Genomic DNA, 23648 nt, shown 5'->3' with positions numbered 1-23648 from the left:
TTGGCGCCAAAAAACAAATCCCCGGTGCCTAGTGGTTTCTGCCCCCTTGGGGGCAGATTGACCTAAAATTGGCCAATCTGCCCCCAGGGGGGCAGAAATGGTCTAAATACAATTTGCCCCCCCAGGGGAGCGACCCTTGCCTGATGGGTCGCTCCCCATCTCTAAAAAAAGAAACAACAAAAAAAAAAACACAAAAAAAAATTGCCCTGGCGCCTAGAGTGTTCTGCCCCCCCCCCCCCGGGGGCAGTTCGGCCTAATAATAGGCCGATCTGTCCCCCGGGGGGGCAGAAATGGCCTAAAATAAATTTGCCCCCCCAACCCCCACCCCCCCCCCGGGAGCGACCCTTGCCTACGGGGTCGCTCCCCCTGCGTGACATTGGCGCCAAAAAACAAATCCCCGGTGCCTAGTGGTTTCTGCCCCCTTGGGGGCAGATTGACCTAAAATTGGCCAATCTGCCCCCAGGGGGGCAGAAATGGTCTAAATACAATTTGCCCCCCCAGGGGAGCGACCCTTGCCTGATGGCTTGCTCCCCATCTCTAAAAAAAGAAACAACAAAAAAAAAAAAACACAAAAAAAAATTGCCCTGGCGCCTAGAGTGTTCTGCCCCCCCCCCCGGGGGCAGTTCGGTCTAATAATAGGCCGATCTGTCCCCCGGGGGGGGCAGAAATGGCCTAAAATAAATTTGCCCCCCCAACACCCCCCCCCCCCCGGGAGCGACCCTTGCCTACGGGGTCGCTCCCCCTGCGTGACATTGGCGCCAAAAAACAAATCCCCGGTGCCTAGTGGTTTCTGCCCCCTTGGGGGCAGATTGACCTAAAATTGGCCAATCTGCCCCCAGGGGGGCAGAAATGGTCTAAATACAATTTGCCCCCCCAGGGGAGCGACCCTTGCCTGATGGGTCGCTCCCCATCTCTAAAAAAAGAAACAACACAAAAAAAAAATTGCCCTCGCGCCTAGAGTGTTCTGCCCCCCCCCCCCCCGGGGGCAGTTCGGCCTAATAATAGGCCGATCTGTCCCCCGGGGGGGCAGAAATGGCCTAAAATAAATTTGCCCCCCCAACCCCCACACCCGCCGGGAGCGACCCTTGCCTACGGGGTCGCTCCCCCTGCGTGACATTGGCGCCAAAAAACAAATCCCCGGTGGCTAGTGATTTCTGCCCCCTTGGGGGCAGATTGACCTAAAATTGGCCAATCTGCCCCCAGGGGGGCAGAAATGGTCTAAATACAATTTGCCCCCCCCCCAGGGGAGCGACCCTTGCCTGATGGGTCGCTCCCCATCTCTAAAAAAAGAAACAACAAAAAAAAAAAACACAAAAAAAAAATTGCCCTGGTGCCTAGAGTGTTCTGCCCCCCCCCCCGGGGGCAGTTCGGCCTAATAGGCCGATCTGTCCCCCGGGGGGGCAGAAATGGCCTAAAATAAATTTGCCCCCCCAACCCCCCTCCCCCCCCCCCGGGAGCGACCCTTTCCTACGGGGTCGCTCCCCCTGCGTGACATTGGCGCCAAAAAACAAATCCCCGGTGCCTAGTGGTTTCTGCCCCCTTGGGGGCAGATTGACCTAAAATTGGCCAATCTGCCCCCAGGGGGGCAGAAATGGTCTAAATACAATTTGCCCCCCCAGGGGAGCGACCCTTGCCTGATGGGTCGCTCCCCATCTCTAAAAAAAGAAACAAGAAAAAAAAAACACACAAAAAAAAAATTGCCCTGGCGCCTAGAGTGTTCTGCCCCCCCCCCCGGGGGGCAGTTCGGCCTAATAATAGGCCGATCTGTCCCCCGGGGGGGGCAGAAATGGCCTAAAATAAATTTGCCCCCCCACCCCCCCCCCCCCGGGAGCGACCCTTGCCTACGGGGTCGCTCCCCCTGCGTGACATTGGCGCCAAAAAACAAATCCCCGGTGCCTAGTGGTTTCTGCCCCCTTGGGGGCAGATTGACCTAAAATTGGCCAATCTGCCCCCAGGGGGGCAGAAATGGTCTAAATACAATTTGCCCCCCCAGGGGAGCGACCCTTGCCTGATGGGTCGCTCCCCATCTCTAAAAAAAAAGAAACAACAAAAAAAAAAAACACAAAAAAAAAATTGCCCTGGCGCCTAGAGTGTTCTGCCCCCCCCCCCCCGGGGGCAGTTCGGCCTAATAATAGGCCGATCTGTCCCCCGGGGGGGCAGAAATGGCCTAAAATAAATTTGCCCCCCCAACCCCCACCCCCCCCCCGGGAGCGACCCTTGCCTACGGGGTCGCTCCCCCTGCGTGACATTGGCGCCAAAAAACAAATCCCCGGTGCATAGTGATTTCTGCCCCCTTGGGGGCAGATTGACCTAAAATTGGCCAATCTGCCCCCAGGGGGGCAGAAATGGTCTAAATACAATTTGCCCCCCAGGGGAGCGACCCTTGCCTGATGGGTCGCTCCCCATCTCTAAAAAAAAAGAAACAACAAAAAAAAAAAACACAAAAAAAAAATTGCCCTGGCGCCTAGAGTGTTCTGCCCCCCCCCCCCCGGGGGCAGATCGGCCTAATAATAGGCCGATCTGCCCCCGGGGGGGCAGAAATGGCCTAAAATAAATTCCCCTTCCCCCCAGGGAGCGACCCTTGCCTAAGTGGTCGCTCCCTTTGTGTGAAATTCACGCAAAGAAAAAACTCCCTGGTGTCTAGTGGTTTCTACCCCCCTTGGGGGCAGATTGGCCTCATCAAAATAGGCCAATCTGCCCCCAAGGGGGGCAGAAATGGGCAAAATATAATTTTCCCCCAAGGGGAGCGACCCTTGCCTAAGGGGTCACTCCCCACCAAAAAAAAAAAAATGAAAAAAAAAATAAAAAAATGGTCCCTGGTGCCTAGAGGTTTCTGCCCCCCCTGGGGGCAGATCGGCCTAATAGTAGGCCGATCTGCCCCCAGGGGGGGCAGAAAAGGCCTTCCCGAAAATATGCCCCCCTGGGAGCGACCCTTGCCCAAGGGGTCGCTCCCTTTTGTCAATAACAATAAAAAAAAAAAAAAATCCCTGGTGTCTAGTGGTTTCTACCCCCCTTGGGGGCAGATTGGTCTCATCAAAATAGGCCAATCTGCCCCCAAGGGGGGCAGAAATGGCCAAAATATAATTTTCCCCCAAGGGGAACGACCCTTGCCTAAGGGGTCGCTCCCCACCTCAATAAAAAAAAAATGAAACAAAAAAAAAAAAAATGGTCCCTGGTGCCTAGAGGTTTCTGCCCCCCCTGGGGGCAGAAAAGGCCTTTTCAAAAAAATGCCCCCCCTGGGAGCGACCCTTGCCCAAGGGGTCGCTCCCTTTTGTCAATTTCTAAGAAAAAAAAAAAATCCCTGGTGTCTAGTGGGGTTTCAAAAGCCGGATTGCAAGCAATCCGGCTTTTGAAACCCTCGGAGGGACTTCAAAGGGAAGGAAATACTTTTCCTTCCCTTTGAAGCCCCTCCGGGCCTCCCAAGTGATTGAAAAAGAAATGCTTTTGCATTTCTTTTTCAATCGCGCTGGAAGCAGAGCTTCCAGCGCGACGAGGGAGGCCCCTGTGACACATCAGCGCGCGCGCGCGCGCGCTGACGTCACAGGGGGGTGTGGGGGGGGGTCGGGGGTGGAAGGGGAAGGTCTTCCCCTTCCATCCCCGACTTGGGGGGGGGAAGGGGGGTGCACGGGGGGCGCGCTAGCGCGCCCCCAAGTTCCCCTGTGCCATGGACGAGATGATCTCGTCCAAGGCACAGGGGAACTGTAGCCTTGGACGAGATCATCTCGTCCAAGGCACAGAAGAGGTTAAGATATGAAATGCCTGTACACAGAATGAGGACTCTACACTGTAACCAAATGATTACAGTAAGGTTATATATCCGTGACAAAATGGTTAAGTGATGCTAATGGTTAAGTGATGCTAATGGAAGTTAAAGTGAGGATAAGTGGAGAAGTGTGGCACAATGGTTCGAGCGGCAGATCCCGATGCAGAGATCTGGCCCGGGACCAGGGTACAATTCCCACCTCTGCGGGTCTTGGGCTCAATTCCCTTGGACCTGATAATGCTCGCCTCGGTGCCTAATCTAATTAATGTGTCCCACTCTGTAACTCTGGGCAATAGCTTGCTTAATCTCCACAATGGCCCTGACAGCGCTTGGATGCCTGGCTTCACCCTGGGGGTTGTCCAGGAGTGGGCGCCTCACAGGGAAAAGCCAGGAGGGGTTCCACAGCAGTATGCGTACAGTGCCTTGAGACCCTAACGGGTGAGCAATGCGCTATACAAGTGCGAAGTTTAAGTTTATAAGTAAATAATGTAATATGATGATGCTACGTGTTGAAATATTTATTTGCCACTGTCATATTACAAGTAGCAAAACTGAAAGGAACTTTAGATACAAGCACAGTGTCATTAATGTAAATCTTTCCAATGTGTTTTCTAAGGCGTCAGGAAGTTGGAGTGGTAGGTCTGAATAACATATTACATTTTAGGCAGGTTGCTTTAGTCGTTTCCCCAAATTAATTTTGTAATCTAGAATGTATCCCAACAGAGTGTTAAACTATGCCTTTTAACTATCCTTCTATAATCTCAAATGCAATTCTAGACATAGGAGGTCATCACGAGTTTGGTGGGCAGAAAAGGCCGCCAGCCAAATTCCTGTGGTCAGGTTGCCGCCAGTGCGGCCGCCTTCCCGCGGGCTCCACTACAAGTTCCCCGCTGGCCCAGTGTGGAACAGCCCACAACATTGACACCATCTCATAATTGAGCCGGCGACAATGTTGTGGTACGTAGGGTGCAACAACACCCGTCACTGTTTGCAGTGTCTGCAATGCTGACTGTGAAAAGCGCGACTGGCTGTCCAGTGGGGAGGTCCCTGCACTGCCCATGCAGCCTTGTCGTCCTAAGACCGCCAGGGTCGTAATTAGGCCCATAGTGTGACAAAAGAAAAGATGTTTCACTATGTACATAAGGTTTACTTAATTCAGTTATGTAGAGCTACACTACTTCTCTTCATCCTAGGAAGCTCTACAGTCCACCTCTAACCTACGACCCACATAATCCTCTCCTTTGCTTCCACAGATCAAAATCTGAAAAAATAGCCCAAAGTACCAGGCTCCACGCATTGCCAGCTTGCTTAAGGTGCACAGTTATAGCAGGAAGTCTATATCAAAATTCTCCGGGAACCAATCAGGAGCTCCGAGTCCAGCACACTGTGAAGAACTACAGCACCTGTAGAATGAGGCTGTAGACTGACTGAGGTTGTCTACTGAAAAAAATGTAAAACATTCCATGTCAGCTCCTCTTATACACTCCTGACCCTGCCTAACAAATATAAATGGGACTGCCCAGACTGCTGGACTTAATTTAAGCTCGTTTTTTAACTTCTCCCAGGCCAGGGTTGGTTATTTGAATGACTTTAAAATGTAATATTAATAATGAGTGATATAGGCATTCACTCGTTTGTGTCCCAGAAAATGCATGCTCCCCTTGTATTGTTATATTTAAAATTGTCCCTGCCTTAGCCTTGCATTGAGCACTTTACAGTATTCAAGAAAAATAGTGCTTTGTGCTTTTAAATTCATACATTTCTATGTGCTTTTAAAATCATAAAGTAATTTTTTTTTTAGTATAGGTACTTCTGAAGTCATCAGAAATCCAGAAATTAATTTGTGTGTAACTTCAGATAGTAGCCTTTGCATTCTTTCTACTTCAAGAAGGTAAATTCAAATGTTGATCTTTTTCTTAGAACAATACGTAATATTTGATGTTATATAATTATATGTTTTTCGGTTTTTGTGGCCTTTAGCGACATGCGTATGAATTCATTAGGCTCTAACTTATCGTCTTGGTTAACATTTTGCACCCTTCCTCAGCACTGCTGTGAAGGACAATCCCAGTTATCTGATAATGGAACCTTTTTCAGTTATTCTGCTCAGGTTCTGAGCAAGTGTCCCCTTGGCACTGGAGGGTTTGATATCAACAATTGATTTTTTTCTGGACTTTTTTAGCTTAGTGAAACTCAAAAGAATATCTTCTCAGGTGGTAATGTATTTAATACTGCAGTGTTCCCTGTCTCTGCTCAAACATGTCTGAGGTCTGGAGCCTTTCCACTGTCACGAAATGCATTTTCCACCATTGTGGTATAAAAAGAACACCAAAATCTGGCCTGAATTAGGAAAAAATTGCGTTATTTTAAATGGTTTTAAGGATTTATATAATTTGCGTTTTGAAAGCAGAGGTTGGCTGTACTCAGGTATGTTCTAATTCGCTCTTCCATTCACTACATTTAAATGTTGACTGTGTGCATACACAGATATATTGTGCTGCAGCAGTGATACACAGGGAATATGCACGGTATGCACTACTGGCTGACAGCTTCCAGGCACCCAAATTCCTAGATTATTCTCATTAACCCATTTTATTATTCTCCAATATGGAACACATTCTCTGATGACAACTAAAATAGTAAGTGTTGACTTTTTGTTGCATGTTTATTGCAATGACCAGCAAATTAATGAAGCCATGCCCTGGTGCCCTGCCACTTGGGTTGACAAATAAGACATATACAAACATCGCCATGTATATTGTGACTTTTGTTGCATGTCTGTCAGATGATGGAGAATTTGTCTAAAAAAGCAATAAAAAGGGAAATAAAACAAAAAGATGGTCACCTTAAAATTTCTGGCAACCACTCTTGTCCTCTGACTGACAAAGGATTTGTTAAGAATATATTTGGGAAGCACACTATGACAGGCTTCCAGTTCACACCCTCCTTTAACCCCTTTGAACAACATTATGTTTTAGAGCTAAGAATACGTTTTGCCACCAGTATGACCTCTGGGTAAATAATGTTGAACTGGGCATATCTGGCATTTATCAGCATGCCCACATTAGTCTGGAGGGTGTGAGCGCACCCAGGCTTATCTGTTTAGTTATAGTAACTTATAAGCAGATGCGTCCTCAAGGCTGATGAACATTTGGACTTGTTTAAGATTATCATACCCTAAGTAACACATACAAGTCATTAATATTAAATAATACAAATTATTAGAAAGTCAGTAAAGAACGCACCATGACCCATTTGGTCCAGAATAACCACACCTTTGATATCAATAAAAATGTTTATTTCCCTAAATTAACAATGCTAAGATCATGAAAATTAGTCTCAAAACTAAATGGTATGAGTAGAGAAACACAGGCTGACCAAATCGCCTAAAGAATCTCAGTTTAAACAAAGCAACTAAAACAATGCTCTCAATAGCAAAAACACAAATTATTGGCAACAATATTTGGGCAAGAGTAGTAACGTACATTTGTTCAACAATAGAACGACATCAGATTATAGGTAATGAGAAAAACACCTTACTAACTCAAGATTAGCATCAGCATCTTGGGCTTCATGCAAAAGTTTAGTAACACAAATTTAGGAAACATCTAGCTATGGCGCTATCAAAAAGAAACAGCAGTTGGTACCTGGATAAAACAACAATGCACAGTTTATTCATACCGCCTAATCTTAAGAATCAGCAAAACAGCAGAGCTTCATCAGGGGGTCAGCAGCATCAGCATCAGGATAGAGGCAGGGAAAAAGGAAAAGGTTCAGTATTTGGACAATAAGTTATCTGAACCATCCAATCATTAGTTTAGCAGTGAACAGACAAAGTAAACTCAGAAAATAATAAAGTACCTGAAAGTCAGTAGACAGGCTGGTAAGAGTCAAAGTGACATCAGAATAGGGGACATTGCAAAAAATGTCAATGGCAAATGGCCCCGCACTCCAAGTGCAGGATGGTTAAGTCAAAATTTTCCCATGTTGTTCACTGATCAGAATCATCTTCTCTTGCGATGAATATTGTCCAGTTACAGATTTACTACATATCAGAAAAATATGCTGATAGACATGCGTACATCAATGATTGGTTCTTCTCCATTTGCGTACACCCAGTCGATACAATAAGAATCAACTTATGGAACCTTCTGTTCATAATCAGAGAGTTCATTGCTCTTCTCCATTCCTAAATACACTTCGAATCAACAGTTACAATGATGTAGAACCTTTCTCAGGTTATACATTTCCTCGAAAGAAATACATTTTGTTAATACGAGATTCAGACAAAGAACTTGTTATACGGCGGACATGAGATCATTCTACTAACATAACAACTTGCAGTGCTTTGGCAGATGCCCAACTTGACCATGGCCTTCTTAAAACTTGAGGCCTTTCAGTTAGCTTAAGCAAAGTTAATTATATTGAACTGCCAGTGTGACAGAGTAATGCATTTTCAAGCATATATTAACTCTTAATTCATATTAATACTTCATTAGTTAACATCTCCACGCACAATGGTGGCCAATCAAGTAGGCACACTGAGTCACACGTTATTTTCTATGCTAATTACATATCATATGATAAGTCAAATATAGGAATATATGTAAAAATTATTTAACGTTAATTTCAGCACTCACAAGAGCAATATTGTATTCTTTGGCTACAGGTGAATTGAGTGCAAAATGTATATTATGCCTTTGTTCGGGGTATCTGATTGTCTTTGAATAGATGTGGAAATTTGGATATGTATAGTAATCAGTACTAATCTGTTTTGTTTTGCTTGGTGACGTTACACAAATACACTCTTTTGTGTGAGTGTATTTTGCTTTATTGAAACATGTATTGAGCAAACAATACCGAGGCTATAGTGATAAGAACTGGCAGTGGCGAGTCCCTGGGCCGTTCAATACCTGCAAAATAACCCACAAACTTAAAACAATGTAGTGATTGCAGACACCCTTAAAGTATTGGGAATGGGTGATAGTAATGACAGCATGGATTGATAACGACAATAGGATGTTGTAGCATCAGCTTGCTAGCGCTGCAACCTCCATTTTAGAGCTGGGTGAATACAAGAGGGGAAAAGCAGACCTTGCCCATGTACTCTCTGCCCTTGCAGATATAGCAGCATCCTGCACACCAACTTGAGAAGTTTGCTTAGCTCCTACTGAATATCACCTGCCTATACTCTGGCTACTTTGTTTACTCTTTGTACAGCTCAGTGTTTCCTGTGTTTGATAGTTGACCTTGGGAGTATGCTAGTTCACTCATGTTTGAGAAAGATTGAAATCCAAACCGATTACTCTCTGGCTGATTCCTCCCAATCGAAATATGTATGTTTTATGCATAAAATGCAAGTGTATAATAACCTAGCTCAGTTTTTTAAGTCCAGCGGTGCTCTGCAAAAACGCACCATTATTAAATAATTTAATAAGGTCTTCAGTCTTTTGCTTGGGGAGTGAATATTTACCACTAAGTTGTTGATTCGAGTGTCTCTACAGACCGGGAAAGCTAAAATGAAGGTAAAGTACCTACTTGTTTGTAGGTTAGAACAATAATTTCCAAATCTGCGTTATTACTAATTAAAATACCAGGGTGCAATACTATGAAGCAACATAACAGTACTTTGAAAACATTTTTGTTTGTTATTTGCAGTTTTCTGAAGCTGAAGAAGCAGCAGTGAAAGACCCTATTATAAAAAGATTTGAAGCGGAGGGAAATCCATACTACTCAAGTGCAAGGTAAACAAAAATACCCTGGGATCTGTTGAGTGGTTCCACCAAACTGCAGAACTAAATGTATACTGACGCCCTAAAGAGCAGGTAACAGCATCCTTCAACGTTTACCATCACATTTCGAGACTTCTTCTCAAATCTGTAGATTTGGGCTTTCCTTTCATACTACGTAATCTATAAATTACGCTCAGGCATGCTCATAGTTTACGTCATTTGCATATATCCATAAAATTTGTAATTTTCCCAGAATAACTGGTATTCTGAGCACTGTTGGGGATCCAAAAAGGTTTTACTACAGTGAATAGATGCCACATTTTGCTTCACAAAGATAAGTTATTAGAAGCTAAAAGCGAATTGCAGTTATTTATACAACCAGTTACAGCAGGAGGTTAATTTTCATTAGTGCAGCGGGTGCAGTGGCAGCAGGGCTCTGGTGCTATGCTTGTCGTCTACTGGGCCCGCCAGTGTGCAGGGGAGCCCAATAACCTTGCTTGCACTAGAGTCCCTGGTAGACTTGCTATGCCACTGAGTGTAGAGTGATGTAAGTGCCAAGACCAAGATTATAGTTGTTCTACATTTTAAGCTTTCAAAACACAGCACTGGGCTTGTAATCGTATTCTCACCAAATGTATACAATTAGAAAAAGTTTTATATATGTAAACTATATTGGACAGATTACAACAAAACTACTGTGTATTGGGGAGGTGTAATTGTGAAGTAATCTTAGAGTTGAGGATTGCTTAGCTTTTTGTTTGGGCCTTGTTCGTTGCATTATTCAGATGGTCCTTATGTAGAAAATTGGAAACATAAATCTGTCTCAAAATAAATGCTAGTTCAGCATATCTGTTTGATGGACGTGAATGTAAAACAGGTAATCGGAAATACCGATCAGAAATAAAACTCCATGATAACTAATCCTGCTTGTATAGTTTAGAGCTGGAGGAATTCCAAAATCGGCAGCGTGTTCTAAGCCGAATAGCCTGTATCCTTGAGCACTAGTTCATAAATGTGGATTTTGTAGACCACACCCACAGGTGCATGTACTGGTTTTGCATGCGTTTCGATGCTGTTATCAAAAGTACTTGAGAAATGCATTAAAATAATTAAAATTTAGGCATGTGTTGGAGGCTAAAATATTTTTCTTTATATAGATATTTGTGAAGAAAATGTAAGGACACTGAATATGTTGAAGCAGTTCTAATATCTAGGAGTGAATTGTATTTATATACATTGATTTTGCACTTTTTGTTAGACGAACTTACAGTGAGTTGTTTTATAAAGATGCCTTTCTTTGTAAAATGGGTAAATGTTCATCTATATTTGTAGAAGTTGAATGATCCCAAAAAGTACTTTTATTACTACTGCAATCATATGAATGAGTATAATCGGCACTGCATACATTATGCTGTGCACTTCTCCTGTTATGTGCACTCCCTCAGTGCTGCTAGTAGCCCAGATAGTACTGATGTCTTGCTGCCCAGTCCTCGGTTGTGGACTCTGCACCATCTCACAGTAGGCATGGTGCTGGGAACTACTTGACAAATAAGACCGTTCTTTCTCCCCCTCCACACTGGAAGCATCCCCCTTATTTCTACCTCTCCCAAATGGTGTACCCCTCCTCAGTGTCTGGGGCCCATATCTTTAACTATCCTTCATCGGGCTAGCCTTTTATGCACCTGCAACCTTCAGAGCCCTGCATCTCACGCTGGCTACACCTTGTTTGTTTTGGTGTTGAGAAGGCTGCTTCTCTTACCACTTGCAGCCTTCATGGGACTCATCCACTGCCGATGGCTCCAAAGTGTGCACTTAACTTCAGATTTACCCTATTTCTCAGTGAAAATATACTTTGGTTCATAGGTCCAAATGTGATCATAACGTGCCCAAACAGAGAGAAAGATAATGCACACTTGGGGTCGAAACAGAGTTGTTGGGACATTACGCTCTGATTGTGTATAGTTTTAGCTCAAATGTTTGCCTTACCACAGGTGGAGACAATAAATCTCGTTTTCTTGTTCCATATGTGTTTTCATTATTTGTTGTTTCCTAGGTGTGTATCATTCCAGGTATTCCCTTCCATTTTGGTGTCTAACAGTTATTTTGGCCACAGCTTGACCATCTCTCTGTAGTGGCATTATCAGTGGCAGAGATGTTCTCCTTTTTCACACATCGACCATCTGGATAGGAGCCATGTACGCACACACATGGAGAGAGGGTGCTTTCTCTTCCTTTGTCCTCTAGGCTTATCTTGCTGGGCCCAAGTAGTACCCCAAGAAAAGTGCTATAGACTCCTGCTTTGTGCACACATGTATGAAGTACCTTTCATCCTTTAACTATGTTTTCTAAGGTGATGCACTTATTAGAGATGGGGATCGTTCAGAATATTAAGAATTTCATATATTTGTTGGTATTGATTTTTGTTTTTTGGGCTTTATTTTGACATGTTATGGTTACACGATTGCTTTCATAATAAGCACTGCAATACGATAAGGGGAAAACGATTTTATTCCTGAGCTCAGTTTCAAGTGTCAGTTCTTACCCAGCTATGTAAACCACAATGTGACCGGGGCATATAAGATTTAATCTCCATTCCAGATTCTTCTTCCTTTAAGTAACCAAGAAAACGAATACCCTAGTCGGTTTGTGCCCATTAATTCCGTTTCTTCATATATGTTGAGATAAATATTTTAACTCTGAATTGTGTCTACCATATTAATATCCTCTTGTTCCCTCTTGTGGTACTTACCACCTTTTCTCTTAGAAAGTTTTGTGCTGAATATTTCTCAATAAACATGTGTTAATTCCTTTTATATATGATACACAACGTTGAAGGTTGCCAAACAAATGCATCAGTTCTTAACTCATTTAGCCTCTAACATATAGTAGGCAAACCCATCTTTTTCAAATTATTCTCCAAACTTAAGTCCTGAAATAAAGGGTCCTTTGATTGTTAAACTGTATATTTTTGTTCACGGTTTCCACCTCCGTGCTCTCCCGTTACTTGTGTGGATATTGAGAGTAGACTACTCTGGTCAGGCAGTGGACAATTTTTCATTCTTCTGCGTGGTGAAGTTCCTGCGCATCATACAAGAGTCTAACCGGATTGAGTGTGTTTTAGATTTCACAATATACAATCCAGTATTTGGCAACACTTTAGACAAACCACACACAACCAAACATAGCTGATCAATTAAAATTCCCAGAACTCTATGGAGAGTGGGCCCAGTTTCCAAAAATGCTGTGCTGAGCAATTGGTAGGAATCGGAGTAGATCAACCATTGATCTATTTCACATTTGTACGGTCTTCGTTCAGAGTGTGACCCAAGAGGTGTTCTAGTCACTTGAACAGAGACATCTGATATTAGTTGTATAATTCGTTTCTTAATGTGGATTAGAGACTTTGCAAGTCTTGCTTCATTAACCATCGCTAGTACTCTAGGCTGTGTTCTTCCATCACCAGAAATAAGTGCAGTTCTTCATGCGTGATTTAGTTTCTGGTCTTAACCCAGCTTGAGTGTTCTGGTTACATCCAACTGCTTTGCTAATAAATGGCTCAGATGACCCCTTTGAAGTGGCGCCAGTGTTCTACCTACCCAGTGCCTCGTTAAACTATTTTAGTCCAAATCTGAAATCAGTGGTTGTAAAGATGTTTAACACCATTATTTTAGCAGTGCACTCCGAGGTGCCTGGTTTTGGTAAGTAGTCCAAAAGCAGTTGTCAACTGGTAATAGTGTTGCCTGAAAGCTTGAGGTAAAACTATGTCTTTGCAGGATGCATCTGCAATTCTGTCTCTGTAGATTTTACTGCTTGAATTAGATTGTTGGCAATGATGAACGCTGAAGGACTCTAGAGTGGGTAACAACGGAAAATGAGAATCCATGTCAAAAGACCCAGGAGGATTCTTTGACTTTGTGAGAAACAAGATAAATCAGGACGTCCTGTTTTCTCTAACACCATGCCTGCATCTGTGAATGTAGCAAGGAGAAAGCCAGAAAGTCTAATGATTCCATGAGGCAACAAGTCGCATGGTCATTAATAGGCATTAATTGTATTTGCTTTTCTCCAAACCTGATCAAAGTATCCACTGTGATTTTGAATAACCAGTGGCACCGGTTTAACACAGCATACTCAGTCATCCGTGATCACCAACATATTAAGGTCCTTGCCTTGTTTAAAGGTTCTGACGTGCCTCAAGAAAGGTTTGATCGTGATGAATAACTATTCCTATCATAAGTTGAGAGAAACACACTAAAGGCCTTACTTAGATATTGGCCGACAGGTTACTCTGTCACAACGGTGATGGATATCCTGTCCGCCGAAATCGAAATCCCATTATTGCCTATTGTATTGAGATTTCGGCGGACGGGATATCCACCCCCGTTGTGACGGAGTAGCCCATCCGCCAATATCTGAATCAGGCCCTAAGTTATAATACTGGCCAGTTATGTATTTTAGACTGTAGATATACTTGCAGAGTTAAAGTCAAGAAAGTTGTGCCGTGCAACCTGAAATGAGAGTAAAAGCTACGTGGAAATATTGGACACAATTTGTCAAGTTTGCTTTTGTAGATACATACAAGCATAGAGTTGAGCTATGTCTTGAAGTGTTTGAAGTGGTATTTAAGAAAAAATTGAAGACAGTTCTTTGTTCAGGCTTAATCCCTTGCCCCTTAGCCTCAGCTCAGGGTCGCTGTTTGGAGCAGCTGTACGCTTTATAAATTCCGGTTCATTCATTCATAGAGTTCTCTGTGATCAGTCATACTTCAGCCAAATACCTCATAAAGGTTCATCAGGCCCTAGCTGAATCCTTTCATTCAGAGCATGAGCCCTGCTACTACAAAGTTTTTGGTACCTGTTGATTTTTAGAAGTCAACGCTGAAATAGGTTCATCCAGACTAAAACTCTTCAAAATGAATAAATTGTTTCCTGGTCCAGCCAAGAGGGGAGTGATAAGGCATTCTTCCCACAATCAGTAGTATGATTTGGTACAAGCATGTTCTTATACCCTTGTTTAGATTCACAAGGTTAAATAGAGATAGAGCAGAGAGAAATTGGACTATTCATCAGTGCCAGTTTTCGGTACTGATTATCTGGATTATCCTCTAGGAAAGTCCATCAATTTCAGAAGAACCTTATTATTTTTTCAAATATTTATTTATTTATATTTCTGTCAAAAGTGCAGACTTGCATTGCGTATTGGTGGGTAATACATTGTGTAAACAGTTACTCACAATGGAGCTTGAACAATGCCCACGGCAACACAATGAACACTTTTTGCTGTCCTACCAATCCCAATATCTCCCTCCTGATACTACCATTGAGCATCCGGGAAGATATAGTAAAAATATCTCCCACATTGTTATCGAAGTTAAGTCATAGGAGGTACAGCAGTACATTAGTAGTGATCTGTATGTCGGAAACCCCCCTCAACTCGAACTTCAGCCATATGTTGCTTGTTGTAACTGGGTCCCCTCCTCCGGCTACATCTCTGCCCAGGCCCTTAAAACATCTTGTGCTTTAGCATCAGTCCTGGTTCATCTTACATGTACTTCCTCAGCCTGGGCCCATTCCGCCATATCCCCCAATCAGGCCTTCCCAGTGGGGGCTCAGCCAAAGAATTGCTATGTGGTGTTTTGCTGCTATAAGGCCCAATAAGGTGTAGCACCTACTGAGTTTTTTCATCAGGTTGATGGGGAGGAGGCCTAAAATGCATTTCTCAGTCTTTTATGGGATTTCCCAGCTTGTGGCTCTATTCATTTGGGCAAGGGCCTCTGTCCAAAAAGCAGTTATGGAAGGACAGTGCCACGCCATATGAATTAAGTCAGCAGGTTCTATGGCACACCTCCGACATCTTTGATCCCTGTAAGTGTATATAGCATGCAGGCACTTAAGAGATAGATAGGTCATATGTATAAAATGATAATGGATTTGTTTGAATCAGGCGGTCACCGCCACTCTCTTTAGGCCTGCATGTATCGTTCCCCAATCCTGTGGGGTTAGGAGGCCCTCAGTGAGGCTTTGCCATGTGTCGTCTTTTGGTAGTGGTGGAATCTTACTACATATTGCCTATTATCCCTATTGGCATGTAGATCTGCAACGAACGGCCACCACTTCTGTCTCTTTTGGCCAGGTTTCTGTATGTGCTTCAACTACGGTGCAGGGTCTGAATTTCTGTTTCCACAGTTCACCTCTAGATGTTCTTTGGCCTGCCTCTGTTACTTTGGCCTACTGGGGTCCAGTGGAGAGCTGTTCTTGTGATGAAATCTTGTTCTCTTCCGATGGTTTGTCCTATCCATCTCTTTCCTCATAATGATGGTGTCCATGGTGTCTTACTTGCATCTGATAAGCAGTTCCTGGTTGGAGATGGTTCACAGTCAGAAAATTTGCAAGATTCTGCTCAGGTTAGTTGTGTGGAAGGATGACAGTTTGGTGAAGTTTTTCATCATCTGCCTGCATTCTGATCCATACAAGAGGTGTGGCTAGAATGCAGCTCTGGTAAGCCCTCAGATTGGTATTGGTGCTGTACTGCAAGGGCATTCACACATTGTTCAGCATCCTGAAGGCAATCTTGGCCTTGTTCAGTCTGCTGTTTGTCACTGTCTGCCCCTCAATTATAGTACTGCATAGGTAGGGTGAACCCTTAAGTCATCACTAGGTCCTCTTCATCCACATTGATTCGTGAAGGGTTTAGGATGTTGAGTAGCATGAGTTCTGATTTCTTTGTGTTGATCTTCAGGCCCACTTGCTGTGCATAGATGTTGAGGCGAGATGACTTTTCCTGCATGTGCTGATGTTTGTGATAGAATAAGACTAGGTCATCCGCAAGGTCCTTAAGTGCAGAGAGTAAGGTTCATCTGATACCTCTGGCTTCATCTTCAGTTGTATGCCTCATTACCCAGTCCATGACTAGGTTAATGAGCAGTGCTGACATCACACATCCCTGACTCGCACTAGTCTGTGGTTGATGATCCCTCAACACTAGGAGATATATTAATTAATAGGCCTCTCCTCATACAGATTATTTCTCTGACATATCAGAAATTCATTAATAACTCTCCAGACCCACTGACATGACTAAAACTTTCCTGGGAAGATGATGTATGCAAATTTGACGAGGAAGAGGTGGGAGAAAGCATTGTTATCTCTGAGAGAGGTAGCGATCCGAGTGGGGTTTAGGCTAGGGCATCTTTGCAGGTCATTTTGTTTAAAATGGGGCGAATGAGGTTGGAGATATCCCAGAGGGGTTCCTTCTTCCACCTGCTTTGGGAGTGGCCCACTTTGGAACTCCTTTGGGCTGGAGTCCTGGCGTGCCGTAGATGAGTCATGGGCCAACAGGTACCTGATGCACCTGGAGCCACACTGTTAAGCATTTGGGGGAAGCTAGGCCCTTCAGAATATCCATGGTTACTTAGCACCCGTGGCTTGACAATAACAAAAAGCCATTGAGGAGCTCTACATCTGCCAGAATTGAATAAGTGGAAAATAGTCAGCTTAAAGGCAAGTCTATGAAGGCAGAGGTTGCTCTAAAAAATAGTCCAAAATACAGTAGTGCTGACGAGCCATCAAAGGACCATGAGGTACGCAGTGGAAGTAAACAGAGAATATTGGAGAGCAAGACTTAGGGCAATGTCAAATTGTTCCTTGTGGCAAGGGGTGTGAAGTTGACAAGGAAGTGGTCTGAATCCTGTAGTGTAGCAGAGTGGTTATTGTGTTACTGAAAATGGAAACTTAAAAGTTTTTGAAAAATTCAATGAATTTGATATATTGTTATCTCTGCCACTCCGTGCACTGCTCTGTTTTTGCATAGAGTAAAGATCTGATCAACACACTCTGTGCCCTTTCAGACCCATCCTGTTCTTTTCTTAACTACTTGTCCACAACATAGTTCTGTTTGGAATCTTCAATCCAACTAATCAATTGGTTGCGGTTGAGTCTTACAACTATGTTGATGATTTTGTCTCGCCATATTTTAAAGATATGCTTGACAAGCTTTTAATCACTATCATTAAAGATGATCAGTATAAGGCTAGAGTATAAACCAATGGGAGTGCCAGTCCAATCCGTCAAAAGAATGAATGTGCATCTATATACTTTTCTTGGTGAAGACCTAGAACAGACAGAATTGTAATATTGCATTTTAGTATGAGTTGGTTTTTATAGTTCTTCTAGTAATTGTACATATCGTCTTAGGTTAATGATATTAGAATTCATTGTGCAGCATTTTCTCCATGACAGTCATGATGTACAATATGCCCACCAACACGTTTTGCCTTAGAGTGGTCTAAAACTCACAGGCCTTTCTTAGGGCTGTAAGTAGAATCATAAGCACGGGAGGCATGTTACATAAATATGTTGTCACATCATACAAACCTGGAAATATTGTGCCCAGCTGACATCATCACAAACACTCGAGAATCAAGTGTATTGAAGCTAATATTGAAGCACAGTCTGCGACAGACAGAAAAGTGAACTTTAAAATGATTAGGAATATAAGAAAAGATAGCATAGAGAGCATTATCTGAAATATTAGATTTGTCTGTTGTATAAGTTGCTATCAAGTCTTTGGATTGGTAGGTATTGGAAAGTTACATTTTACTGTCCAAGTAAGTGTCAATTTGGGAGGATCAATAGAGTATAGAAAAATAATGTAATATTTATATTTGCTAAAGGTCTGTGGGCAGTATATGTGGGATCAGAAATATCATGAAATACGTATAGGTTTGATCTTGTACAGCTTCAGTTTGGTTGCAATCCTGCATATGCACGGTAAAATTAGGTAAGTTAATGAAATGTCATTGTAAAAATTGAATACTGATGCAATATCTCCTTTATGGTGTGCAGCCATATAGATTTACTGTACCTATATATGGTATAGAGATGTTTAGGGAAGTGTGAGGAAGGAAGGGCTCTTCTTTTTCCATCCAACACCATGAAATATAGTACCCCCCACATGCTTTTCTCCTTCAGATTGTAGCTTGTCTTCTACAAACAAATGTAGGCTTTTTAGTAAACTTTGCTACATACAACTTTTCTTTTCGGTTTCCAAGTCCCAAGAACTAGGTCTTTAACACAGATCACATCTGCACCCCTCATTCACCCTTTCACCAAATGACAGTTGATTATTAATCTACATCTTCTTCAATTAGTAATTGTAAGTGAAGTGTTCTTCCACCTCAACATTTATTTTTATCAATAAACAAGGAAACTCTGCCAGATCGATCTAATCTGGTTGGTAAGGCCTGATGACCTAGACAATACCCTGAAGTTCTTATCTTTGGATGGGTTTTAGGATAGTTTAACCAAACAAAGTGTATTTAGTTTCCAGAGAGGTTCCACTAACACTTTAACTTGCTTTTGCAGTTCTTCAAGGTTTGGATTCAGAACCAGTTGAACACTGGGACCACAAGTTCAAGCTCTCGAAGCACCTAAAATGGACACTGATTTTCACAGTTGTACAGAGTTTTATGTAGAGCCTCTGAATCCAGTCAAAATATACAGTTTGGTTTGGAGTAAAGGTATACAATTGTTCAATATAATCCCTTGAAGCCCATAAGTAATCTAAAGGTTTTTATTCTCCTAGATTTTAAATAGAAAAAACAAATAACGCCTTTCAGATTAGCATTCCAACTTTTTGTAATAAATATTCAACTCCCCCTGGTAAGAAGGGTGCTGATGCAGAGGTTGTCAGATGGATTGACTCTTGTATGTCTCACAGTTCCAAGATTTGTTGAATTGAGGTGCCTCAAACAGCTTTTGCTCAGCATAGCAGGGCAAGGGCAGCATGCTGGATTTTAAGGGCTTGCCCATTTCTTGGAATTCTTTATGACGGCTATGTGTGGAACTGCAGTTTCTTTTTGTAAACATCATTCTATCGATAGAACATTTAGGAACGATGTTTATTTCGACTAAGAAGAGAAAATGATTTCCAAACACCATTCTACCTTTTAGTGTCACCGAATGAAGTTCTGTAACCCTAAAATGCTCTACTAATCAGTGCAGTCTTTACCAAATTGCTGAAGTTCATGTGGTTTTCTTGACGTCTGATGGACAATGGTAGCTTATAAGGTGTCTGTGGAACTATGTACTGCTGCTCGTAAAATGGTGTATTGTGACCAGGATTGTGGTGTTAAAGCTCAGGGGTTAAGATGGAATGTGTCTATGCAAAGCCTTCACTAGTCATATGGGTCTTTTGACCCAAATGGCACAAGTCCATAAACTCAATTTGCTTAGCCACCGGCATCTATTGCAGTGTAGCTATTTCTCTGGAATTATGTGGACTGTTCTTGAGTCACGGTATTGTTCTCACCACCTTGCAGTGTACCCAGTGGAACTCCCAGTGGTATAAGTGAGGGGCCTGCCCTGTAGGGGTAATAGTGTAGTCTACACTGAGCAGGATTGTTACCCTAATCAATGCTGTTCTCTTCAGGGTTGGCAGATATTGGATGTTCTTGGGCTGTCTGAGGTGGGATTTGCTGGGTTTTGCAGACTCTGATATTTGTCCTTTTAGTGAGAGGAAACCAGAAGTAAGATTTTATACTTTTGGGATCATGAATGGAGCTTTTTCTAGATGAAGCTGTTCCCAAGGCATTTATGATACATATAAGTTATCAGTTAAATCTCCCAGTAACCAGTACCTCTATCTTTGGCCCAGCTGATTGTTTGTTGTACCTTTTCAATGCATATATATAGCTTAGGCTCTTGTGGGGAATACCTCATTTTATCTCTTCCCTTGTCCAGTATACTTTCCTAAATCTCAATTATACACGCACACCTAATATTTGAGAACAACAGATTGCTTTTTGTGAACATCTTCAGTAAAAGGAATTTTGGTAGACATGATGTTGACAAATTGCACTTGCACATGGAGTATTTCTGTGAAGAAAAATAGATAGATGGCTATCTACTTATAGCAGCTAAATATACCAATCACATTTCCCAAACTCTTGCACTGTGTTGTGTAAGGCTAACAGGTGAGAGTTAAAGGCAGGCTGTATAACCAAGAGCCCATCACCTGTTTCAAATGCAATTTGATGTACAGATTCCTTTAACCTTTGGCAATCCATCTTATGTCATTGGGAAATATATTTCCTTGACTGCTTATAAAAAACTAATGGTTGATTGATTAATTTTTATAATGTTTGTAAATCCAGCTATATGCTGTGTCTAAGAGGCCTGCCTGTACCTTATGGTCTCATGCTGAATTAATTTCAGGATACTTCCTAATCAAGAGGGTTTTTCACATTGCAAGAAGAAAGAATGCCAGTAGACAGTAGATGCTGATGTAGAAGAAATCTTTGCAAGGTGTGGGGGTCTGGCCTGACGGGAGATCGATTAGGACTCTCTACGCCTAAGCTTCGTTCGTCCGTGGGCCCGAAGGCCACCAAATGTGCCCTGAAGCGGCCCCCACCACTCCAAAGGCAACTGTACCTGTTGGCAGGAAGTGGCACCACTGAATATCATTGACGCTCCAGCAGGAGGACTATTTGGAGGGGCTGTGGTGGAGGATCCTGTTCAGGAGCTTGTGGGCTCGAGATCTGCAGCCGCCATTTTAAGTACAGGTTTCGAGATCCGCTATGCCTGCCGTGTGGGCCACACATTATCCCTAATCCAGGACTTTAATCTGCCCGCATACTAGAGGAGAGCACTCGGGGGGCCTGACTGGTGTGCTGGGTTGCGCCGTGAGAAGAGGCTATGTTACAGTGGTCGTGCGCAGGTCCTGCATTGGTGTGGGCCTCATGGGGCAGCCACCCTTTACTGAGGGTCCTGCTACTGCACCCGCCTCTTTCAGCACACGTCTGCCCCAGTGGGGCCCTCCTCGAGCTGACTGTGCCTTTACTATTGGGGGGGACCCACGCGTCTCCACAGAGGCCCAGCAGACATCCTGGATGGGTGCTTGAACTCCTTGGGGCCTACTTGTACTGGGGTTTGCCGGGAGCCTGCAGGCTGACGTGCCTTCCGCAGGCCCCTGCTCTGGAGTGTCCCCTATCTTGTACAGTGCAGCCCTCTACAGCGCACATGAGTGGGACCATTGGCGCTCCCCAGGGGATGCAGAATTGGAGGGCCTTGAAAGAAGCGGCCACCCTCACACATCTGTCTGCCCTATCCGGTAGTTGACCCTGAAACTGTCAAGTGGACTTTGCCTGGGGGGCCCTCCCCTCTCACTGGATCTAGTGGTCAGTTGTGCTGCTATGGCACCATAATACACTCTTGGAACACTCCTGATCCCTTGTCAAGCTCCCAGTTGAAAGAAGGAATGATAGCCTGCTACCCTTGTTGCTGGAGGTAGCAGTGACAACAAGAACTTAGTGCCTCCTGTAGAGAGCGAGGTCCTATTAGACCCGAGGGATTCCTGTCACCCTCTCCCATCTACTACATGTGAGTGGTTGTCTATGAAGCCTATCGGACCCCGCCATGGCCCCTCCTCAGAGCTCCTCTGTGGCCCTCCTCATCACACAAGATTACATGGAACGCTTCCTCAGTGACATTCAGTTGCAAATTGTCTCTCTCAAAGCTGATTTTTAAGAGCTGCAGCGAGGAACTGTGCACAGACATCTCCTCCACACGTGTGCGAGTGGATCACCTAAAGCATACGATGGATGCGAGGGCAGAAGATCAAGTACTCATGCGCCATATCATCACTCTGGAGAAAGAGCAGAGCGACCTACAGGGTAAACTGGAGGACCTCTAGCACCGCAGGTGCCGCAATAACATCTGCATGCAGGGAGGTCCCTCGGAGAGCTGAAGGAGGGGACATTCTGACTTTCACCAGGGATCTACTCTGAGCTGTCTAGGGAGGGCAGGAAAACCAGCCTCTCATCTTAGACAGGGTGCATCGTGTCACTTCACAGACTGGCTGCTAAGGTGCGACCCGACATTCTTACCAGGGTCTACTTCTTTTTAGACAAGGAGGACATTCTGAGGACCTGGAGGAGGAAGGCTAATATCATCTTCCATGGCTACATGATACAGGTATCCCAGGACCTTTCCTCGCCTACTCTGAGCAAGAGGAAGGACTTCAAGCCTGTAACTGAGAAACGCTGTGACTTGGGCCTTAAATACCAATGGGCCCTCCTCTTTCAATGGCATTGCAGACAGCAGATAGGTGAGATAGCTGCCAGAAGCCAAACATCTCTTGGGCCTGTCTGATGACCCACTGACTCGGGAGTCCTCGCCTTCCCTGCTTGAGAGACCAGACAGTTGGCACCCTGCCTAGCAATCGGTTCAGTGGGGCAGATCTGACTGTCACTCCAAAGCAAAGGCCCTCCACGCTGCCACAGAAAAGATAATTTCGCATTTACAGAACATGATACATAAGCGCCCACAGACTTCCACTGATGCTCCTTGTTGAATAGTGAACTCCTCCTCACTCAGCGACCATTACAAGTGGGGAAAGCTGTAATTTGTTGTAATGCATCTCTCATGCAGGATCCTCAGACACGGAGCTGGACTTGTGTGTACACTTCTAGTAATTGAGTTGTGTTTTGCTTGGAAATATATTACTGTATCCTGCTCTATTGACTGAAAACGCAGTTGCTGTTTCTGTCTCCAGGCCCCCCGCCTTTTCTAGGCTATGCTCCATTGAGGACGACAACTCTGAGGGAATGGACAGGTTGCTATGCCCGTTGCCTGATGGAGAAGTTCACTATGTTGGGCTCTGTTGGCCCAGTCGTTCTTTCCTGGTTTGGTCCCACTTTCCCACTCCTTCCTCCTTGCTGCGCGTCCTGTATACATGGAGGGGTAAAGTCTAATGCCCAGGGATGCCCTGGGGGGGGGGACTCACATTTCCTAACTATGCCTCCTAGCACCACCACTCACGTCAGTAGTCGTGGGGCGGGGGGGACTCACATTTCCTAACTATGCCTCCTAGCACCACCACTCACCTCAGTAGTCATGGGGCCCTTAGCCAACGTTAAACTCTTGTCCTTAAACATCAGAGGGCTTAAATCCCCTAGCAAGAAGAAGCAAATATGGCACTTTCTCCAACAACGCAACCCTGATATTATTTTCTTACAGGAAACCCATCTCCTTAGGGAAGACTGTCACCGTATGGCACATCCTCGCTAAACCTGCATGCGCCCACTCCAAGATAGTGGGGGTGGCCATCCTCTTTAAGAAAGGTTTCTGTACCAAAATATTGAAGTAGTCTGGACC

General features: G+C 44.0%; 1 protein-coding gene across 1 annotated transcript in view; it reads left to right on the top strand.

Moving 5' to 3' along the window:
• The window catches only part of MCCC2 (methylcrotonyl-CoA carboxylase subunit 2), a 310005-nt gene that overhangs the window by 255457 nt on the left and 30900 nt on the right, over nt 1–23648 (top strand). Inside the window, exon 16 of the mRNA XM_069224200.1 lies at nt 9422–9507. Within this exon, the coding sequence (XP_069080301.1) occupies nt 9422–9507 (86 nt within the window). The remainder of the gene's footprint in view (nt 1–9421; nt 9508–23648) is intronic.

This window comes from Pleurodeles waltl, chromosome 1_1 (assembly GCF_031143425.1).
Source record: "Pleurodeles waltl isolate 20211129_DDA chromosome 1_1, aPleWal1.hap1.20221129, whole genome shotgun sequence".
Lineage (NCBI taxonomy): Eukaryota > Metazoa > Chordata > Amphibia > Caudata > Salamandridae > Pleurodeles > Pleurodeles waltl.
This window is presented reverse-complemented; position numbering and strand designations above follow the sequence as displayed.